The sequence below is a fragment of the Eptesicus fuscus genome, chromosome 22, assembly GCF_027574615.1.
Source record: "Eptesicus fuscus isolate TK198812 chromosome 22, DD_ASM_mEF_20220401, whole genome shotgun sequence".
NCBI classification, from domain to species: Eukaryota; Metazoa; Chordata; class Mammalia; order Chiroptera; family Vespertilionidae; genus Eptesicus; species Eptesicus fuscus.
The window spans coordinates 37,373,240-37,395,725 of record NC_072494.1 but is presented as its reverse complement, the minus strand read 5'-3'; the positions used below and the strand labels follow the sequence as shown (position 1 = coordinate 37,395,725).

The 22,486-nt window shown below is 53.4% G+C and overlaps 1 protein-coding gene across 1 annotated transcript; it reads right to left on the bottom strand.

Moving 5' to 3' along the window:
• Window positions 1–8,414: 8,414 nt before the first annotated feature.
• Window positions 8,415–18,754, bottom strand: FMOD (fibromodulin). The gene is made up of 3 exons (XM_008154233.3): window positions 18,622–18,754; window positions 15,051–16,039; window positions 8,415–10,221 (listed from the first exon to the last, which is right to left on the bottom strand). Exons 2-3 carry the CDS (start codon window positions 16,030–16,032, stop codon window positions 10,070–10,072), a joined length of 1,134 nt encoding a protein of 377 aa, XP_008152455.1. The 5' UTR covers window positions 16,033–16,039; window positions 18,622–18,754; the 3' UTR covers window positions 8,415–10,069.
• Window positions 18,755–22,486: the final 3,732 nt, after the last annotated feature.

Here is a 22,486-nt window from a genome sequence, read left to right as displayed (position 1 = left end):
TAACACATGAAACATTCATGTGTGGTACTTACTGACTGTGGGTTTATAGCAACGGTTCCCCACCCCATCCTACTCTATTCTGCAATGAAAGGATAATCTGGTGATGTGACAACGGGCCAATAGGTGGATGGGCCCCACTCGGACCAGTACAACTGCTGGCCTCTGACCTCTCCCTTTCCATCTTTGGAGGAGCACAGGGTCTCACAAACTCCTCACCGCTGTCTTCACACGCACTCATGAGCCAAGGCCTGAAGCCTGTGTCCTGGGCTTGGGGAGATGCCCGTGCCTTCACTGGGGCCTCCTCTCCGGCTCCCTTTTGATGCGGCCCTTCACCTACCGTCCTGGAGGCACCCGTTCCTGATGCTTTCTCACCTGCCCCTGCCCACGCCCTGGCTTACAAACGCCATCACAGCTACTGTAGCTGCAGCAGCTGCTCTGGGTGGGCCCTAGGTGCTGTCCCCACCCATCCTGCTCTGGGCCAAAGAGGCCACCCCTCTTCCCCTCCCACTAGAGGAAGAAGGGTGCGAGTGTGCCCCTTCCAATACCTGCATTTCCTCCCCCTGCCCCCACCAAACAGACTAGAACAGATGCAAGGTGCTCACCTTGTCCCACTGTGCCTCATTCGGGGACCCCCTCCCCCCACCCCACCCCCAGCCTTCCTGGTGGAGGGTCAGTTCTGTCGCTGCGTGCCTGGCAGGTAGAGTCCAGCCTCAGATCCCCCGTCGGGCTGGCCGATTTAGGTCCTCTCCTTTCCTGGGGTTGCCAATGAAGGCTCGGCGTAACCACTGAAAAGGGATAGATCAGTACTATCTGTTTGCAAAGAAAAAGTGCCAATTGAAATGAAAAGCAAACCAAGTCACACCCATCAGACTGTCAAATTATTCAATTCTAAAGCAATCTTTGGCATTGGGGGGACCCGGGGCTCCCGTGCATTGTGGGTATGGGGACATTTGTGCCACTCCTTGGGGAGCAGTTTGGCAGCAGCAGGTAAAGGTAAATTGTTCGCACCTTCCTCACTCAGCAGCTCCCTCCCGGACACACAAGCCAGTGGCTCTTCACTGGTGCTTTGCTCCCAGGGAACATCCGGCAACCCTGGAGACATTTTCTATCCTGACTGGGGAGGGCACAGGCGCCACTGGCCTCTGGAGGGTAACAGTCCGCCTGCCCGCCCCACCCCTGCCCAACAAAGCATTGTCCAGGCCCCAGTGCCAGCAGCACCCCCGCTGAGAACCCCTGGCAGATGCACTGAAAGACTCTCACATGCAAGCCCGAAGAGGCAGGTAAGAGTGTTCACTGCTTATGTATTTCTAACGGTAAAATGTTGAACATAATCCAAATTATTCTCGAATGTAGTCCCTCCAAAGGGAATTAGAGAACGAAATTTAGGTGCGTGCGTGTAGTAGTTAGAATGAATGAACTGGGACTACAAGACTCAATATGGATAACCCTCGAGCACGGTAGTCGGTGAGAGAAACAGAGTGGTATGTAAAGTACTACCATATACAGTTTACAGGCACATAGAGCTCTGATTAATGTAGAGGTATAAAACAGGTACTAAAGTGATAAAACACACAGGCCTCAGAGAGGGAGAGTTTCTCTCTGGAGAGGATGAAACAGGAATGGGAAGAGGTAAAATGGGACTTAAAATGCATTGCGATGTTTTATTGCCTTAAACATTTCTCTGAAGCAAATAGGACCATGATAGCATTTGTTAAGTCTACACGGTGAAGGCGTGGGCCTCTGTCATGTTGCTCTCTGTGCTTCGTGGTAGGTTTGAAATATTTCGCAATGAATTCAAAAAGGAACAGTGTAGACGCGGGGGTCTACGTGGACCATTTTCCATGTGCGCCTACCCAGAAGGATTCCCCTCGCTCTCATTGGGTTTGGTGCATGTGTGGTGCCACCTGGGACTGCCTTTGCCATGGCCAGGATGTCACCCACCAGATGGCAAGACCCGAGTCTGTGATGCTTGGTTGGTCTTCCATACCCAAGACCCTGGACACCTCCGTCTGACAGCCTACATGAAGCTTGTTCGTCTGCCTCAGGCAAGTCCCCTTTAGATGGCATAATGGACGGGACAATGTCCCTCCACCCCACATTCATGTCCACTCAGACGGTTAAAACGTGACCTTATTGGAAACAGGGCCTTTGTACATGACATTCGTTAAGCATCCAGATGAGATAATAATGAATTAGGATGGCTCCTAAATCCAATGACTGGTAGTCCTTACAAGAAGAGGAGAGGGTACCGAGAGACACAGAGGGAAGAAGGCCACGTGAGATGAGGGTAGGCAGAGATGGGAGTGATGTGGCCACAAACCACAGAGCATCCGGAGCCACCGGGAGCTGAAAGAGGCCTGGAAGGATTCTTTCCTAAAGCCTACTGGCTCCTGGAGTTTGCACTTCCGGCCCCAGAACTGCGAGGGAATCAGTGAGGCTTAAGCATTATTTATGCCGCCCAGTTAGTAGTACTTGGTTACAGCAGCCCTAGGAAACGAATGCAGATGGGCTCTGAGACTCGAAAACAGACTCAGGGCCGTGTTAGCCAGAACGAAGTGTTTCCAGATGAAGAGGAAGGAGCTGTGTAGCAGCATCCTAATTCCCTAAGGGCACCCCATACCCATGGGGTGTCTGTTACTCATCTCTACAGAGTTGCAATGGAGGCCGGCGTGGGAGCCAATGCATTTCATGAACCTCCTTCCACAGATTTCCCCAAAGGAGCCTCTGCCATTGGTTTGGCTGCTCAGCATCCGAGCCCTTATGGGCTCTGGGTCATCCCCTGCCACATGCCAGAGCCTGGAAGATGAGGATGCGGTGCTCACTTTCCCAGCCTCGCCTGCCTCTAGAGCAGTAGCACGCTCTGCCCATTCAACCTTGCATGACCAGTTAGTGGCGCGCAAAGGAAGGGGGCCCCGCTCTGGGGAGGACAGGGCCGTGATGGCACCCGCATTCCATGGGCAGGAGCAGCCGTGCTTCTCGGGAATCACCCACTGTCCGCGGTGGTGCTGGGGGAGCCAGCCCTGTGTCTGTGCCCCGGGGGCGGGGGCGGGTGCGGTAGGTTCGCATGGACACGGTCATGGCATTGCTCCTGGCTGCCTGCGCTTCAAGCCTGGTTCTAGAGCCTCCCGCAGTGTCTGTGAGCTCCCTGATAGGACACCTCCTTGACAGGCAACAGACAAACATATGAATGAATTCCTTTGCTACTTAAATCTGCTAAATTCAATTTCTGTTGCAGTGTCTCAGACTTCCGAGGACACAAATGTTTGTGTTTTCTTAATCCTCACTCGAGGCTATGTGTTTTTAAATTGATTTTGAGAGAGAGCGAGAGTGAGGGGTGGGGGAGAGAGAGAGAGAGAGAGAGAGAGAGAGAAGAGAGAGAGAGAGAGAGAAAGAGAGAGCTGTTGGTTGCCTCCCATACAAGCCCCAACCAGGAATCGAACCCACAACACAGGAACCAGGGATGGAACCCACAACCTGGGCATGTGCCCTGACTGGGATCGAACCTGCCACCTTTGGGGATAATGTTCCAGCCAATGAGCCACCCGGCCAGGGCGTTTTCATATTTTTAAGGTGCCACGTGTGAGGACGGGCCAGGAAGCACCACCTGACACTTGCTCCGGGCTGAAGTCATCAGGGATGTTGCCATAACGAGGCCCCCCGGCTGATCCTGACTCACCTGCCCCCCGGGCTTGGAGCTGGCTGTGCCCTGGAACCTGACCGCATGTCTTTGTTCTGCTTTGGGATTTGGGTTTTGTGGCTTCTTCCTTGAAGCAGCTTTCCCCACACCTTCTTGTGCAAACGGCAGTCGCTGGCCCTGGCGTCTGACCCAGGTTCACCTCTGAACTGCCGGCTGCGCCATTCAGCTGCTATTGTCCCAACCTGCCCCTAGAGCCTTCTTTGGCTAAGACCCAGGGCTCTGGGTGACACCCGTGGAGGAGACGTGGGGATCACGGGGATAGATCATTAGGCGTGATCAAGGTTAACCCCACTGCTTCTGAATGTTTGTGCTTCTGTAGGTAGGCCTCATTATCTCCTCCTGGGACTCTGACCCACTTCCTGTTATTACTTCTCAAACTGGGTCAAGTGTAATTCTTTCTCTTCTAAGTGCGGCTGGCAACCTGGACACGTAGGTGGGGACCGCGCATTCATGACTGTCTGCGATTTTTGTGGGAGCCCCGCATGCCTGGGCAGGGTCTGCTGGGTTCTTTTGTCCGTTTCAGCCTCTCTACCCTAGTCCCGCCCCCACCCCACCCCCGTTTCTGCTCCCTGGACTACATGGGGAAGCCACGGACTTGGTCGGTCTCTGGGTCAGTCCGGCTTGAACCACATGTGGGCTCTGTCCCCAGGGCCTGGCCTGGTTTCCAGGAAGGATGGCTGCTCTGGGAACTCGGGCTGCCATGGGGTTGAGCAATGTGTTTGCTTCCATTGGGCACAAGGCGGTGGCCGGGGTCACCTAGAGGCTCAGCTGGTGGCGGGCGCTTCCCTCAGTCTGTCCGAGGCAGAGTACTTCCTGGGGGAGCTTGAGGAGGTCCACACAGGACACGGAGTCTCCTGATGACACACTTCAGCTGCGGACCCTGTACCCAAGAGCTCAGTGGGATGAATGGCTGAGGGAATGAATGAAAAAGTGGCTCCCAGCTCCCAGGGAGGAGGTGCTGGGGGCTGCTCTGGCAGCTTTGCTGGCCACCCCAGCCCTCAGCATTCCTTCCTCTTCAGAAAGAACGAAGAGACAGTTTGTTCCTATGCTTCCTTTGGCACTTACATCAAACTGTGTCATGGGTTCCAAAGCGACTGTTTTTTAAGCGGCGAAAGCAAAATGCATGTTAGTTATTATTCTCTCCACCAAACGCCATAGCAAGGACCTTGAGAGCTCTATGTTCATTCTTGTTTTATTTATTTATTAAATATATTTTTATTGGTTTCAGAGAGGAAGGGAGAGGGAGAGAGAGATAGGAACATCAATGATGAGAGAGAATCACTGATTGGCTGCCTCCTGCATGCCTCCCACTGGGGATCGAGCCTGCAACCCCGGGCATGTGCCCTTGGCGGGAATCAAACCCAGGACCCTTTGGTCTGCAGGCTGACACTCTATCCCCTGAGCCAAACCAGCCAGGGCCCTACGTTCATGCTTTCATATCCTAAATGTACCAGCTGGGGACACGTTGCCTGGCTCAGGGTTTTGCAGAGAGCTAAAACTTGTGGAGCGTTTGAGCTGCACTCAGGGAGGGAAAAGACCACGGCTCCCCTCCTCTCAACGATCCAGGGTTCTGCCTGTCCTTTCGTGGCTTAAGGGAGAGCAGCTGGTGAATTGGGATGAGAAGACACTGTATTTTCATTTTTCACACAGCTACCTGAAAATTAGCATTCCTGTCAATTACGAAGGAAACAGACCACAGGGGTATTAGCAGTACCTGAGGCTTCGTCACCAACTGAAATCACAGGTATTCTCATATCACACTAGTTACTGAAAATACTTAGAAACGCCATTTATGCTCACCAGCACTTCACAGGGACTATGGCTAATTAGACTTGTTGCTAGATCTTGTTATTTAGCTCATTAATAAAAATATATATATACGATGTAAACATTTATATATTTTATAACTATTTACATGTAATTGGTTTTTATTTATTTATTTAATGTTTTTATTGATTTCAAAGAGAGAGGAAAGCAGAGGGAGAGAGAGAGAGAGAGAGAGAGAGAGAGAGAGAGAGAGAGAGAGACATCGATGTGAGAGAGAAACATTGGTCGGTTGCTTCCCACATGCACCCCAACCAGGGACTGAACCGGAAACCTGGGCATGTGCCCTGACCCGGAATCCAACCAGCCACCTTTTAGTGCACTGGATGATGCTCAAGCAACTGAGCCACACCAGCGGGTCAAAGGTAACTGGTTTCTTTTGTAAAAACTATGTGTTTTATTTTATGCCTTTAAAAATGTTCTGAGAAGAGGCTGGCTTCACCAGACCGCCAAAGAGGTTCGCTGCATACAAGGTCACGACCCTGCTTACACTCTGCCTTCTGGGGTCTTGATTTTTGGTCAGAGTCTGGCAGGGCTGGGCGTCATTGGAGCAGGTTTGGGAGAAGGTGGGAGCAAACGGAAGCCTTTTTAACTTTTCTGAAAGCCTCTGGCAGTGCGAAGGGAGATGCTGCCCACTAGTGGTTGGAATGTGGAACTGTGAGGCTTCGAACAACACAGGCCCTTGGACAGCGGGCTGGGGATGTGGGTGAAATGTCTTGGTACTTGTGTCTGAAATGAGAGAATAAAGGCAACAGGTGGTTTTAGCCCTGCCTACAACTCCAGCTGCATCGCTTAAAATTCTCTTCCCTGTTCCCTGTGCTCCATCCATTTTCTCTGTCTTTCAGTGCCTCGAAGCCTCGGCCTGCACTAGGGTGTCAATCCATGCTCTCACCTCTGCTGGACTGCCCGGCCCCCCTGCCCCCATCACCTCCTCTGGATAACTACACTCTCCCTCCATATCTGATCTCAACCCCTGACCCTCCAGGCCAGGCCAGGCCAGGCTCCTTGATAATCCTCGTCTAGATCTGTGCTCACAGCTGTTCTCCTTGGAGTGGGTTTTTGTTCATCATTTATCACTGCACTAGGACAGGGCTGTTTGTTCTGTGCAGTATCCCCAGTGCCTGCCCAAGGGCACTCAGCAAGCACTTGTTAATGAAGAGTGACTGCGAATTGGAAAATTCATAAAGGGACTGTGGATGCGAGCAGAATGGATTTAGGTCCACGAGAAATCAAATCAGATGGCCTCCCTCCACCATGACACCCCATGACTGCCGAGCCTGTACATACTCCTACTTTCACCAGTAACAGGGCTCTCCAGGGGTGGCAAGACTGACAGGCCGGGGAGACAGATGGCCCGGGGTCAGATCCTGGCCTTGGGGCTTCCTTCCAGGGTGACCTCAGTCGCTTTGTGCCTCAGCTTCCTCATCTGTGAAATAGTGAAAGCAACAGTACCCCTGGCACAGGCAGGTGAGGAGTGCCAGCGAGGTACCTAGGAAAGCATCCAGCACCTAGCAAGTACTGATCAGATGGCGCCTAAAGGAAAAGAGTCAGCCGAGCCCGGGGGGTCCGTCCACCCTCCCTGCCCTCGGGAGAGGCACTGGATGCAGCCAGGAGGCAGCCCTGCAGCAGGCCTGGGCCCGGCTCCCTTCTGCCCCCTGCTCTGTCTCGGTGGTGATATTCATGGGAGCCGCGAAGAAGCAAAATGTAGAAGCAGAGCCCTGGTCGGGTGGCTCAGTTGACTGGAGCATCATCCCCTGCAGTGTAGGTCCTAGACTCTCGATTCCAATAATTACAGGCTATTGTTCCTTGTGATTAAGCCCCTATCCCAGGGGTCGGCAAACTCATTAGTCAACATAGCGGCAAACCGAGGCTTGCGAGCCACATGTGGCTCGAGAGCCGCAGTTTGCTGACCACTGCCCTACACCAAAAGGTTGTGGGTTTGCTTCCGGGTCAGGGCACATACCTGGGTTGCAGGTTTGATTCCCGGTTGGGGTGCGTACGAGAGATAACCAATTAAGGTTTCCCTCTTTCCCATCCTCTCTCCCTCCCCTCTCCCTAAACATCCGGGGAAGTAGAGGCAGGGGACTCTTCCTCACCGCTGGGCTGCATCCCTGCCTGTGCCCATGCCTCCGCCTCCCCGAGGATGTGCCGAGTGAGCTACCCTTGCAGAGAGGCCTGACACCTCGATTTCCTTCTGGTCTTTATACACTCACGTCCCTGCCCAGTTCTCGCTCCAGAGATTTATAATCAAAGCCGTTGACTCTGGCTTCCGATGGAGTTATAACCTTGGTAACATACTTGGCACAGGACTTCACAGAATATGTTAATGCTCAATAAATACCGGTTATTTCTCTGTTAGGAAACAGTGGGTTGTCCCGAAAGTCGCAATCCTACTCTGCCCTCTTCACTTTGTAACATTTGCTAAGCACCTAGCACGACCTCTGGCACTTACAGGCTTTCAGGAAATGTGGGGGGTGGAGAGGGTGAATGAGCGATCGCATGCTTATTTTCCCCCTCCGGGCCCAGTCGGGCTTTGTCAAGCTTGACTTCCCCCAGTTCTGCACAGTTGCCGCTAGAGGGCAGGAGAGGTTAAGGCAACTATACTCAGGCCCCCTGGGACCCAGAATTACTGGCTTGACAAGGGAGGCTGAAGGAAGGAGAAAAAACAGAATGCTTGAAGAAAGCCAGTTCTTTATCTCTGGGGGACCCAATGGAAGGAAATGTGTAGCTAGAGAGATTGAAATTAGACTTCAGGAAGAACTTCCAATGCACAAAGTATGCTTACTAGAGATTTTATACAGGTGATTTTTTTTTTTTTTTTTTTTTTGCCTTTAGCTACATCTGCCCAAGCAGAATAGATGAGAAGGTGGGCTCTTCCTGCCTGAGGCTGACGTGACCCCACTAGGTCCAATCAAAGTGCCTGCCTTTAATGACTCCATTCTTGCAGATGCAGTTGTAAAATACCTTTATTGGTCAGTCGGCCACCACTCATGCTGTTCCTGTAACAAGGATCCTTTATAGCGGCATGATGGTGCTCACATGCAGATGCTTTCTGAAGAGCCTGGGGCGGGGGCAGCCTTGCCCCTCACATCAGAGCTCCCTTGTTGAAATGAGCTGGTTTGTTTGGCTTTTGTGGATTTCAGGGTCTGGGACCAAGAACATAGTCCAAGGATCCCTCCTTCGCTTCTTGGGGACGCTGCTTCCAAACACGCACAGTATCAGCGACACCATGGCATCTGGCAGGGGCCAGGCTAGGGCCACCTCTCTTCCAGCCGTCCCTGCCCCGGGCTTCCCAGGTGGCTCCACCCCCATGGGGGCCCCAAAGAGGAGGGTCAGGCTCCAGGTGACATTACCTTTCAGAAATGGGGAGACTTCAAAGCTCTGCAGCCAAGCTATAAAGCAACAGGAACCTTCAGTAATGAGAGTGTAGCTCAGAGCTGCAAAAGCAGAGGGTTTGATGCTCAGCACTGGAAGGAGCTGGCTGCCTGGCCTGGGCTTCAGCGACCGGTGAGCATCTCCAGCCAGCGCTGGCCCTGCAGAACCGTGGCCTCAGCACAAAGCAGTGAACACAGGTGGGCCACCGCCTCCTCCTCGGGCCAGCAGGCAAGCCCGGGGCTGGCTGGAGTCTGCCCCTCCCATCAGGATGTAGGCCTTCGTGCTTGGTAAGAGGAGAGGCCAAACCACCTTTCTCATGCTGGGTCTCTCCCTTGAGGATATAAGACCCAAGCAGGGAGCTGCTGGCCATGCAGAGCGTGGGGCAAGATGGGACCACTGCGCAGCCTCCTCATCCGGCCTGGTCCGCCTGACCTTCCTCTGTTGAAGTCCCATCTACCTGCTAAAGCAGAGCCCCCTAAGCTGGTTGTCCCCTCCCACATCGGGCCCTGAATATTGTCATCATCATGGTGACCTTGAGTCTGGTGGCTTTCCAGGCGTGAGGTTAGGGAGGCAGAGAGGTGACTCTTGTGTCCTTCCAATTGCAGGCACAGGGGTGGGCCCTCTGGCAGGCAGGTGCCCGGTGCCTTGGGGCCTCCTGTCTGGGGCTAAGGCCAGAGAGCTGTCCAGGGGGCAAGTTGAGGGGATGAGGGGGAGTTGGGAGGCAGTTGGACAGAGGTATATTCTGAGGAGCAGCGAGTGCCAGCCCAGGGGGTGGCATGACCAGCCCCACACGGGGGAGCGGCCAGGCACTGCTCAGAGTCGGGGATTGTTGGGAAAATAGCTAATGCACTGTGCCCGGGCAACTGTTAGAGCTCATGACACCAGAACCTCGGGAAGAAGCTAAGGGTAGTGAGATGCCTGACGCTGGGACTGCCGGGTATTGCTCCCTCTGCCGCCACCCCTGTCCCGGGAAAGGGAGCTTGGGCCCTGCACCTCCGCTGCCTGTGCCCTGACCCACCCGACCCTGCCTACAGGGAAGAAGATGTCAGGGGAGCCCGTGGAGTTCTGTCACATGGTCTGTCCTAGACCTTCCAGCAAAAGCCAAACCAAACCGTCAAGCCAAATGCAGTGGGCGTGGGGGCTCGGGCCCCGCGCAGGGAGGGGCAGGGCCGCTCAGATCTCGATGAGGCTGGCCTGGCGCAGGCAGAGGGGCGCGTCCTCGGGCATGGCGTTCCGCTGGATCTCGTTCCCGTCCAGGCGCAGCACCTGCAGCTTTGAGAAGTTGATGACGTCCACCACGGTGCAGAAGCTGCTGATGGAGAACTCTGCGGGCACAAGAGGGGCGGAGGTGGGTGGGAGGAGCCCGGGTCAGGGTCCCGGATCCACAGCGATGCCAGGGCCGGAGCTTGGCTGGGTGGCCCAAGCGGGTTCTAGGGTTGGAGTCATACCGACTCCTACCACTAGGGGGCGCAAGAGTGAGACCTCAGCTGTGTCTGCCGCTCCAGCCTCCAACCCACCCGGGCCTGGACAGCACTTTGCAGACCCTGGGATGCCCTGGGGTGTTCTTCAACCAGGACCTGCTCCCTTCCCATCTGCGTGCAGCAGGGGGAAGCAGAGGAAAGCAAAGACCAGCCCTGGCAGCGAGAGGTATGGGTAGCGTTTGGGAGGGCTTGGCTCATTTGCTCTGAGATGAAAGACAAGGGAAATGGAGGGACTCAGAGCCGGAATAGCTCCTGCCACTTTGCACACAGAGAAAGTGGCAGGAAATTAACGTGAGAGCTCCGGGGCGGCGGAGAGACCACCTTTTCGGGCCAGGCTCCGGGGGTGAGCAAGGCGCTGAGGCTCCAGGACACGCAAAGTCCTACGAGCCAGGCCGCCAAGAACCCCAGGAGCCAAGTACACGATTCCCCTGCCTCCTGCATTCCGTATGATTGTGGTTTATCTCTTTCTTTTCAATCCCCAAAGAATCCCCCCCTTTCCGAGCTTTCCCCCCAAACCACGTAATCCCTAATAGGTGCGATAGTTCTGTTCGGTTTTAACGAACTCTTCTGCAGCTTTTCACCCCCTTCTCCCTCTGGTTGTCCTCTTAGACACGTCAACCGCCTCTGTCCAGGGTCTACGGGTCAGGAACTTGAGAGGAGAAAAACAGGAACTCAGTTAAAAATGCAGCAGGGACAGCAGAAGTCGCCACCAAAAAGCTCGGAGGCCCCTAGGGCTCCCGCACGTGGGAAGGGCTTGAGGAAGATGCCCATGTGAGTGTCGGTCTGGGTCCGGTCTCTCACAAGGGCAGGGTCCACACGGTACATCTCCAGGGCTGGAACCCGGGGCTGAGCCAGGGTGGGGCCCGCTTTTGTGTCCATCGGAGGCGCTCTCGGCTCTGCCGGCCTGAAGCTGGGCAGCAGGAGTGGGAGGAAGGTTTTCTGACTCTTCCCGGGGGGCGACGGGTGGAGGGCGTTGTGGGGGTGAAGTGAAGGTTGCAAGGAAGACAGTACAGAGAGCTCACAGGCGGGGGAAGAACGGGTTTTTAAATGAATACAATCAATTGGTTTCCGTCTCTGTTAAGAACTGACCAAGAGGAGACGAGGTGAGGCTGCAGCCCATGTGAACAGAAGACAGAAAATCCAGCCCCAAGGCATAAGGAGGGGAGGGGAGGGATGCCCTTTTCCAGAGTGCACTAGGGCGGGAGAGGAAACCTGAAACGCTCTGGGATGTTTCCTTTCTGGTCCTGGGGAATGGGTCGAGCGGACTCGGAGTGGGCAGGCTGCAGGCAGAGCAAAGGCCCGGGGCTGCGTCTATGGTGTCTGCCTGGCAGCAGTGGGCGGGGTGAGCTGGGGAGACCCGGAGTGGCCCAGCGTGAGTAGCATTTCCAACCCTATTTGGGACTGCGCTGGAGGTCCCAGGATAGAACCTCTACCCCCTGTTCAAATCCTGGCTCCCAGCTCTGCACACATAAATGCGGGGGCCCCGGGGGCTGTGGGCACACAGTGTGTAGATTCTGCCCACGTGTTGGGTACCGGGAGCCCCCTGAGCTCCTTCTCCAAGCTCATTCAGAGCACAGGGCTCTTCTGCTTGGAGACTCTGAGGACACGTTCCAGCCCAGATTGAAAGCTGACATAAGACTTTCCAAACTCCTGCTGCTGGACCCGCCCTGCTCCGCTGGATCCCAGAGCTGCTGAGTACAGTCCGAGCTGTGTTCCCTGCCGCTGCCAGGCTGGAAAAACTGAGGGCGATGCTAGTGGAAGAAGGAAGAGGAGGGGGAGGGCGGCCTGTCCCCTGCACACCCTTTAGTTCCTGCCCATCTTCTGGATCCTCCCTCGGGGCGTTGCTTCAATCCCGCCTGCACCCCCGCCCCTGCAGGGGGCCCTTTCTGTCATTCGCCCTAGGAGAGGGGCTAAGCTCGGGCTCTGTCTTCCCTGCTGGTGATCTGCCTCAGGGAGGTGCTCCTCGAAAGGAGGGGCTCAGAGGGCAATGCCACACAGCCCGGGTGACACGGAGAGGCTGCTTTTCCTCCCCTGCCTCAGTTTCCCCATCTTTGCACTGCAAAAAGTAAGACAAAGCAAAACGATGCCTGTTAACGTCCAAGTGGCAAAAAGAAGAAAAGCTAGTAACAGTGATTGTGCATTGCTTTTCCAATAATGTGCCAGGCCCATTAATTTACTAATTAAGAAAAATAAGGAATTGCTGTTTGTCTAAAGAGAAGACTAGGGGAGAGACTAATAATGAGACAAAGAGGATTTGGCTTAAATTGTACAAGAAGGGATTTGGGGTAGACACTGAAAAATGTTATGTTTTGTTTTGTTTTGTTTTTTTATCCTCATCCAAGGTGTGAGGATATTTTCCCATTGATTTTTAGAGAGAGCGGAGGGGAGGAAAAGGAAGGGGGAGAAAGAGAGAGAAACATTGATGTGAGAAAGACACCATCGATCCTCCACGGGCCCCGACCAGGGGCAGGGATCGAACCTGCAACCCAGGTGTGTGCCCTTGACCGGGAATCAAACCCGAGACCCTCTGATGCACAGGCCAACGCTCCAACCACTGAGCAATGCCAGCCAGGGCAGAAGGTTTTTAGGCTTTTTGATTTAAGGAGAACTTTCTTGTGAGACCTTAGGACGCTTTACTAAAGTAATCTTATCTTCATCAGAGTTTTAGAAAGGGATGGACCACCTAATATTTGAGCAGCAAACACGGTTCTGCATGAGGGCAGGGTGGTAACAGACGCTGGGATGAAGCCATGTCCACCCCAGTTTCTCTGATTGTATAGTTAGGCAGTAACAAATGGGTCCTCTCCCATGACAGATGCTCTTTGCTCTCACAGTTTCAAGGTCAAACTCTGATGGAGCACAGCATAGCACATGCCATTTCCGATGTGACAGTCCTCCTGGGTTCAGAATGGGTGGCAGGTAGGGAATGGTGACTTCTGGGAGGAATGATGGGGAGCTAGTGGAATGATGGACAGCTGCGGGTAAATGTCAAACCCCTTGTGGCATGCAACATCTTGGAGATGTCTTAGAGAACTGCCTCCTTGGAGTGAGAAAGACACTATATGTAATACTTTAAACAATAATTTTAAAAAAAGGAAAAAACGGTTTGCAGTGCACATGGTGGTGTCTTGCACTTCAAACGAGAGGAACAGACACCTGGTCAGCTTTCTTTTGTTGTTATTGTTGTTGTTAATTCTCACCTGAGGATATTTTTCCATTGATTTTGAGAGAGAGAGTGGAAGAGAGAGGGAAAGACAGAAACATCCACGTGAGAGAAAAACGTGATTGGTTGCCTTCTGCATGCGCCCCAACCAGGTCCGGGCCAGGGAGGAGCCTGCAACCAAGCTACGTGCCCTTGACCAGAATCGAACCCAGGACCCTTTGGTCCGAAGCCCGACACTCTATCCACTGAGCCAGACCAGCTAGGGCCCTCATCAGCTTTCTCGCCCCACTGCCAGCCTTGGGGCTGGTGCCTCTCTCACTCGGAGGGCTGTCCAGCTCGTTACCGTCTCAGCAAATGACTGATCTGTTCCCTGAGCACAGGGAGAAAAAGGATCAAGAGACAAGGGGTGATTACTCAGCCCTATAGGTGCTCTTTGCTCTCAGCAGGCTCTGCTTCAAAGCCCTTTGTTAGTGAGTCTTTCTTTCCCCAGGGAGAGGGGACTTGGCTGACAGAGGAAGGGAGGTTAAATGCTGGTTCTGGACCCTCCGGGTAGGATTAAGACATCAGAGGCCCAGAGCCGTGTAAGCACAGTCTGAGCACAAGATTCTGAGTAGGAGCTGACAAGCCACCAGGTAATCCAATCTGCAAGGAATATTTAGGTCCAGAGGCAGCTCTTTGGGTTCCTTTAGGCATCTGCAGGGAAGTGCTTGGGAGACAAGAAGCCCAGTATCCTCGCCCACCACCCCAGGGCTTTGTCGTGGTCAGGCTCATGTTATTCCAGGGGGACCTCTGCCCTGCCTCCAGGGACTCCTTGAACTCCAGGGAGAACTGACCAGAACAAATACTGCATTCAGCTCTGAGCGGCTGCACATTCTTGTCCACCAGCTGTTATGTTTGAAAAGCAAATAAACACCCAAGCACAAGACCAGGCTGTAGAGGCAGGAGTAGATGGTGTGGGAACAGAGGGCTCATCCTCTTCTGGGCCGGTGAGCAGGCTGCAGATGCCGTGGTTTCTTAGCCCACCTTCCCTCCCCCGCCCACCCCCACCCTCCCAGGATGGACCCTACAAATTCAACTTCAATCCCTTCTCTCTATGAACTGCCACTCCCAACCCTTTCCAGACTCCTATCTCACTGCTCCTCAATACAGGACCCCTTCCTCTCAGACACACGCATTTTCCTGGCCTACAGGTGACCTGTTCAATGGCTGGTTCCTTGGTTCGTGGCCATGTGTCTTCCCAGAATGGCTTTGTCCTGAGTTCCTCTAGCCCCTGCCCCCTGATCTCTCAGGTCCTACATTGAAACTTACTTCTGGGAAGTCTTCTTACCCACCAGCTGGTCACTACATTCTACTAACCCTGCTGTTAGTGTAAGGCTGGGTCTCAGGCTGCTTTATTTGTGCTCTCTGGTTACTCTACTGCTATGTCTCTTGTGTTGCCACCAGCTCTCAGAATAGGGTCTTTCCAGGGAAATAGACGGCCACTCCCCACACCCCTTTGCCAAGGTCTCACCGTTGATCCTATTGCCTTGGAGGTAGAGGTTCTCCAGGTTGGTGTTGACTGGGGGGATCTTCTGCAGTTGGTTGTAGGAGAGGTCAAGCTCAAGGATGCTGCTGGAATTGAAGGTGTTCGAGGCCAGGCCATTGTTGGTGAGACTGTTGTGCGACAACCGCACATACAACAGTTTGGGTGACCCCCGGAAGTAGCTGTCGGGGACGGAGTAGACGTTGTTGTGCTCCAGATACAGCTGCTCCAGGGCTGAGGGCAGTCCATCCGGCACCCTCCGAAGGTGGTTGTAGCTCAAGTCCAGCAAGATCAGTGACCGGAGGCCCCTCATCGCACTGCCCACTTCCTGGATCTCGTTGTGTTGAAGGTACAAGGCTGTGAGGTTCTCCAGCCCCTCCAGAGCATTGTTGGGGACCCGCGAGATCTGGTTGTGGTCGAGGTGGAGTTCCCTCAGGGATCGAGGCAGTGGGCCGGGCATCCGGGTCAGGTTGTTGTGGTCCAGGTACAGCCTCTCCAGGTGCCTCAGCTTAGAGAAGACCTTCCTGCCCACCTTATCACTGGTGATCTGGTTGCCATGGAGAGCGACCCAGAGCAGCCCGGTGGCATTGTCGAAGACACCTTCCTGGATGGAGGAGATCTGGTTGTTCTGGAAGTAGACATACTTCATGCGGGAAGGGACGAAGGGCAGGTACTTCAGGTTGCGGTTGTCACAGTACATGGCCGTGGGGAAGTTAGGTGGGCAGTCACACTCCTGGGGGCAGTCGCGAGGATCTGGTGGTGGGGGCGGAGAGCCATAGGCATAGGCTGGACCCTCCTCCACCCCGTAGGGGTAAGGCTCATAGGGCTCATAAGGGTAAGGTTCATAGGGATCGTAGTAGGTGGACTGCTGGCTGCGGAGGTAGTGGAACCACCAGTGGGGGTCGTCATCATACTGGGCCCAGGAGAGGGAGCAGAGCCCTGCCAGCAGCAGGACAGAGGCCCACTGCATGTTGTCTCTGCAAGAGGGGAGAGAGAACAGAGCAAGCAGACATGAGTGAGACTCCAGGGAGTGAGTGGCTGAGGCTCAGGCTTTGAGCAGATCCGATTTAGTGCCAAACACCTGAAAATAGAGCCTTGCTCTCCCTTCCTGCATGCCTCCTCCCAGCTGGACCTCGGCTGTCTGCGGGGAACTGGGTGCATTTCCCCCCCGGGCGTAGAGGCACAGAAGCAGAGTCTTTGAGATGAGAAGAAACTTGAATGGGGGTGCTGCATTTTTTTTTGGAGGGGCAGATCCATTGCAACCTGAAGGTTCTGTTGTGGCAGCTGGAGAGCCCATAGCGATCCCTGTGGGGTGGGGTGCTCTTCAGGCCTGAATTCACATCCAACTTGGACTCCCCGGGGAAATAATAATTTTCAAAAGTCCAAGGAAAAAGCCCCGTGGCTCTTTTCATGTCTCTGGGAAACCTCCAGAAGTGGCTGGAGACCTCAAAGGGGGAAGATCTGAATTACTGCTGAAAGGTCTTTTGGTCTCTGGGGCAGGCTGAGGGTTTCTGATTTTGAGTCTTTGGGGAGGCTTGGGCTGCCCTCCCGAGTGCCAGCGTCTAGAACAGTCCGCTGGGTGAGAATACTCTTGGGTTAGCAGTGTGTGGCTACACATGCAACTTGGCAGGCACTGGCGCCCAGGAATGGCACTTGTCTTCCAGAGTGGCTGGGTGCAGGGAGTCTGAGTCAGCCCACCTGCTGTCCTCTGTGATGTCTAGGAAAGTATTAGCACTCTTCATGCTCCACCACGGACATTACGCAAGAGCCATGTGGGGCCAGGAGACATGCATTGAGGAACAGCACAAAAGGGAATAGGAATTAAAGACTTACACGGGTGCCCAAGGGAACGTGGCTTTAGAATGGGATTCTGGCATCCCCCTGCCATCCCCTGTGGAGACATCTGGATTACCAGGCTCCATAGCGAGGCCCTCACACTGGCATCAGCCTGTTGCCTTTGAACTTACATGCTAGTGAGATGAGAACAGGCAGGCTTGGGGATAAATGCAGGCTTGGTGTCATCTGAGAGGGAAGCTGAAGGTATGGAAGATGAGGGGTCAGGGGGTGACATATCAGGCCTGAGCACCCTACTCTGACTACCTATAGGCAAAGTGCTGCATAGCTCCTGTGAGCAATGGGCACCATCCAGAGGTGTGAGTGTCACCCTTGGATGGGGCAACCTTAGACCCTTTTTCGGCCTGAACAAGTCCCAGATATCTCTCACCTTACTTTGGGGCCATGCTGGGGTTGGCAACGGTGGACAGGGGAAAGAAAGAAGTCTAAAAGCCAGCACGGACTCCAATGAACCGACGGGAAGCACCCTGACCGTGACAATAGAGTCACTCTGTGTCCACCACCCCTCCCAGACCTCTTGGTTCCCTGAAAGCAGTTCTCTTAGGCCAGCTTCATCCCATCAGCCTCTGGGCTGCAGCGGAGAGGCAGCCTGGCTCACTCTCAGGCAGCCTGAAGCCTCGGACAAAGAGCCCACAGTGTTTCTGAGAAGCCAACCCCATCGCCCACGGCCTGGGCACGCTGGCCGGGGCCTGGCTCTGGCCAGGAGAGAAGACGGATGGAGCGGCGCGCGGCCAGCAGCACATTTTTCCATGCGCAGCTCTGGGCTCCTGCAGGACCAAGGTGGCTGTCTGGAGGCTGGCACAGTGCGCCTCTGTCTCCATTTCTCCTTCCAGACTGGGTACTTTGGCAGACAAGAGCCACCTTCCTCCTCAAGACTCAGCTTTCCAGGGGCATGCATCCTGTCCACGTGGGCCTCTCCTTAGGAGCCCTGACTGCTGACAGGGTTTGGGGGCGGGGGGGACCTTATGCCTCTGCTTGTCCTGCCCCCATCTCCTGTTGTCTGCTCTTAAATCACCCCCTAATGCTAGGGACCCTCCCGTGCTCAGAGTTTCGTGAGGGGAAGTTTCTCAGACTGCCACTCTGTGAGTTGGGGAGGCTTACTCAGGAGTTACTGCTGCTCTCTCATGTCTCCACTCTACAGAACCATCCCTCCCTCCTATCAGAGTGGAGGAGGTCAAACCAGAAGCCATGCCCTCTCTGGACTGGACCCCCACTCACAGCTCCCTAGACATGGTCAACTCTCAACACGTCTCTTTCTCTCCCTTTCACCCCAGCAACACACACACACACACACACACACACACACACACACACACTCTCAGACTCAATACACAAAACTCCCTCCCCACATAGCAGTGTTTCGGCCCCACAGCCCCTCTATAGGAGAGACTGCAGGGACACAGGGCAGGGGAGTGGGGTGGCATTTATAAGTAGTAACTGGGCAGAGCTGGCTCCCCTTTGCTTTTTCATGCCTGAGAACTGGAGGTCCCCCCAACAATCGGAAAGGAGCTGCAGGACAAAGGGAGTATGCGGGACCCCTTCTTTCCACTTCCCCTTGGCTGTCTCCAGCATCCTGGGGGCATGGCCCGGAGAGGGAGAGTGAGGAATGACTTCTCCCTGCCGCCCCCTCCCGCTCCCCAGCCCCTTTCCTTTATTTTCTTGTGGATCCACAAGTCACTAGAACCAGTAAAACGACTGCACTTACCTGGAGCTGACTTTCAGCGTGACCACGTCCCTCTGCCTGTGCACTCCTTGGGCTGAAGGAAGTGTGTGTGAGAGCGAAGGAGTGAGCGTGTGCACTGAGAATGTCCGGGCCTGTGCCAGGCCAGGGTCCCGCCCCCAAATTCCTAATCAAATATTGTGAAGAGAGGGGCTGAGGAGCCAGGATCCTGGCTTTTTGGGTTCTGCTGCAGGGGCGGAGCTCACATCCAACCGCGCAGTCCTGTCTGCCTTCTTTCCACTCACTGTCTTCCCCCACCTTCTTTCCACTCACTGTCTTCCCCGAGCGTTGGCAGCTCTGCTTGCTCTCTGCTGAATGAGTTAGTGGCGCCCCACAAGTTTTTTGTATGGGCTCTGGAGTTTTCATTAAACCCACAGGGCAGCTGCTGGGATGGGGAGGGCCAGGCTTTGGGAAGAGGCATCTTAATTAACTCTTTCAGCTGCCGGTGTCCCTCCCTCCCTCCCCCAGAGCTAGGATTCATCCTTCTCAGCTCCATACACTTTCACTTATTCTTGGGGTTCCTAACACTTAACTTGTTGGGTTGAAATGGGATGATATGAGAGGCTGTGTGTGAGGTGCCTGGCCTAGCATCCAGTGATGCTTACCACGTGGGAGAGATGATGGCCCTTGTACCCATTTTACAGATGTAGACACCCCGAGCAAGGGGAAGATGAGGTCCGAGAAGCACACAGGAGCTAGGCCAGGAAGGGACCTTCAGGCCATGAAATGGATTTAGTTTTTATTCTAAAAAAGACATGTTGTCTTTTAATCTACTCAGGAAAAGCAACAGGATCTGACTCACATTTCTTTCTTCTTTAAAATATATTTTTATTGATTTCAGAGAGGAAGGGAGAGGGAGAGAGAGATGAGAGATAGAAACATCAATGATGAGAATCATTGATTGGCTGCCTCCTGCATGCCCCCTACTGGGGATCGAGCCCACAACCCCGGGCATGTGCCCTTGACCAGAATCGAACCTGGGACCCTTTGGTCCACAGGCCAACACTCTATCCACTGAACCAAACCAGCTAGGGCCTGACTCACATTTCTACAGGCACACGGGAGAGACTGCTGTGTGGGGAAAGGGAGGCGAGGATGGAAGCCGCAGCCTCATGGAGCGGGGATGGCAGGTTGGCCTAGAGCACTGGTCGGCAAACTCATTAGTCAACAGAGCCAAATATCAACAGTACAACGATTGAAATTTCTTTTGAGAGCCAAGTTTTTAAAACTTAAACTATATAGGTAGGTACATTATTATTAACTTAATTAGGGTACTCCTAATTTTGTGGAAGAGCCACACTCAAGGGGCCAAAGAGCCGCATGTGGCTCTCGAGCCGCAGTTTGCCGACCACTAGCCTAGAGCAGTGGAAGAAGGCTGATGTACTTTTAGATAGGGAACTGACAAGTCCTGAAGGTGAACCTGCTATGAGGAGTTAGGGAGGTCAAGAATGAGCCCTAGATCTGCAGTTTGAGCCCCTGGGTGGGTGGGCGCTCTCTTCCTGACGTTGGGAAGATGGGGAGGAAGAGACCTGGGTGGATACCCAAAGTGTGCTGTGGCTGTGCCACGTTCCCTGTTAGGCCTTCCCGTGGAGATGTGCACAGACAGGCTGTGAGTCTGAACTTGGAGTCTGGGGGTTGGAAGAAGACTTTTGGGAACCTCGGAATTTAGATCACGTGTCCTAATTGCTCTCTTCAACTTAATGGCCTCATATCTAAGAAACACCCCCTTTAAAAACACTTTTTAATTGTGGTAAATTACATACAACATAAAATGTGCCCTCTTAGCCATTTTGAGTGTACAATTCAGAAATGTATTTGCATTGCCATGTCACTGGACTCCAGAAATTCTGCATTTTTTAATACTGAAACTCCATATTCACTAAACAAAAATTCCCCATTACTCACCCACCCTCCCACTCCCAGTCTCTGCAAACCACCATTCTACTTTCTGTTTCTGTGAATTTGACTACTCTATACACCTCACATAGGTTCAATCATATAGTATTTATAGTTTTGTGCCTGTCTTATTTCACTTAGTATAATGCTATCAAGTTTCATCCATGCTGTAGCATGTGTCAGAATTTTCTTCTGACACTATCCTGTTGTATAAATATACCACATTTAAAAAATTCATCTATCTGTTGATGGACATTTGGATTGCTTCCACAGCTTTGCTATAGTGACTAATGCTGCGATGAACATGGGTGTATAAATACCTCTTAGAGGCTCTGCTGTTAATTATTTTGGATGTATGCTCAGGAGTGGAATTGCTGGACCAGACGGCAATTCTATTTTTAAGTTTCTAAACCACCATGCTGTTTTCCACAGTAGATGCACCATTTTACATTTTTCATTAATAGTGCAGAGGGTCAAATTGGAAGCAGTCCTTATTAAAAAGAGGTTGAGAAAACCCCAGGTTTTGAATTTGGAGAATTCAGAGGTGTCAGGCAGATGGCACTTTTGGTTGCTCTAAAAGGTTGGAGCTGTGTGGGCTGTTAGAAAAGTCCTGGTCAGGGGCTCAATCTTCTCAGCAAAGAGGTTTTGAGGAGATTAAACATAACGAATGGGCCTTTGCTGACCACTTACTATAAACTAGGAGGTTTATGTATGTTATCTCATTTAATGACCACAGCGGGTACTTTGCCTTGGAAACAGGGGCTCAGAGGTGTAAAATGACCAGCAAGAAAGGGTTTACACAAGAATTTGAAGCTAGAAACACCAAAGCCCATGACTTTCCCACAACCAAACGTGAGAGGACTGGTGAAGAGGAGGGGGTGATGGCCACCTCGCTGCCAGGCCTCTTTGATTGATTGATTGATTGGTTGATGGGTTGATGATGTTAGTGTGTAGCCAGGTTTGAGAGTGTTATCTGAAGGCAGGGAAATGGACACGATGACCTTCAAAACAGAGGTCATCACTTAAACACCTAACTCCAGAAGAGGGACCTTCCAAACGTTCCTTCATGAAGTACCCGGAGAGGGCGAGGAGAATGAACGCGAACCCTCCAGGGACCAACAAGCAGGATCCGAAGCAGCCCACTCGAGCTTAATCTCACATTTGACGTAAAAATATTATGTGACTTTTGCATTTTGTTCCATATAAATAAAAAATTCATATTTATTTCAATAGAAATCCCCCCCCCCCCCCCGCCAAGCTCCTTGGGTACCGATGGTGCTCCAGACACACCACACTTCCCTGCGGTCCCAGCTTGAACAGCACAGTGCAAGCCATTCCCCGGGGCTGGCAAGCCCCTCTGTCAGGGAGGGGCATCTGGGGGAGCCACCCTGAGCATCTCAGGACGCACCCTCACACCCTCGCTGTGGGGTCACAGGGGCTGGAGCCCGCAGACCCCACCCCCTATGTCTGTCTGTACATTGGTGGGGGGAGGGGGCCCTGGTGCTTCTTCCACAACTTTCCTGCCGGAGAAAACCACCGAATGGCTCCCAGCCAGGCCGCTTACGAAGCCCTATGGAGAAACAAAGGCCTTTGCCAATCCCCATGAGGCTGTATTTCCAAGGGGATTTGCAAGAATAGAAACTGTTTTCATCTTCAATGAAGATGTGGAAAGATTCATCCCCTCCCCCTACCTCCCACTCCTTAGACCCCAACCACTCTGAGCACACACCCTTGCAAGGGAATTTGCCCCCACCCCCTCCCTGCCAGCAGCCAGCCTCCTAAGAAGTTCTCAAACTGTGCCCCTGAGGCATTTCTGTCTGGCTCCATTCAGACCGGCCCCCTCTCCTAAACCCTTGGCCCATCTTCCTCCAGCTCCCCATCCACCAACTTCAACAAAACGGCATCTTCCAGGAGCAAATGCGCTCTGGTTGGTGGTGGTGGTGGTGGTGGTGGT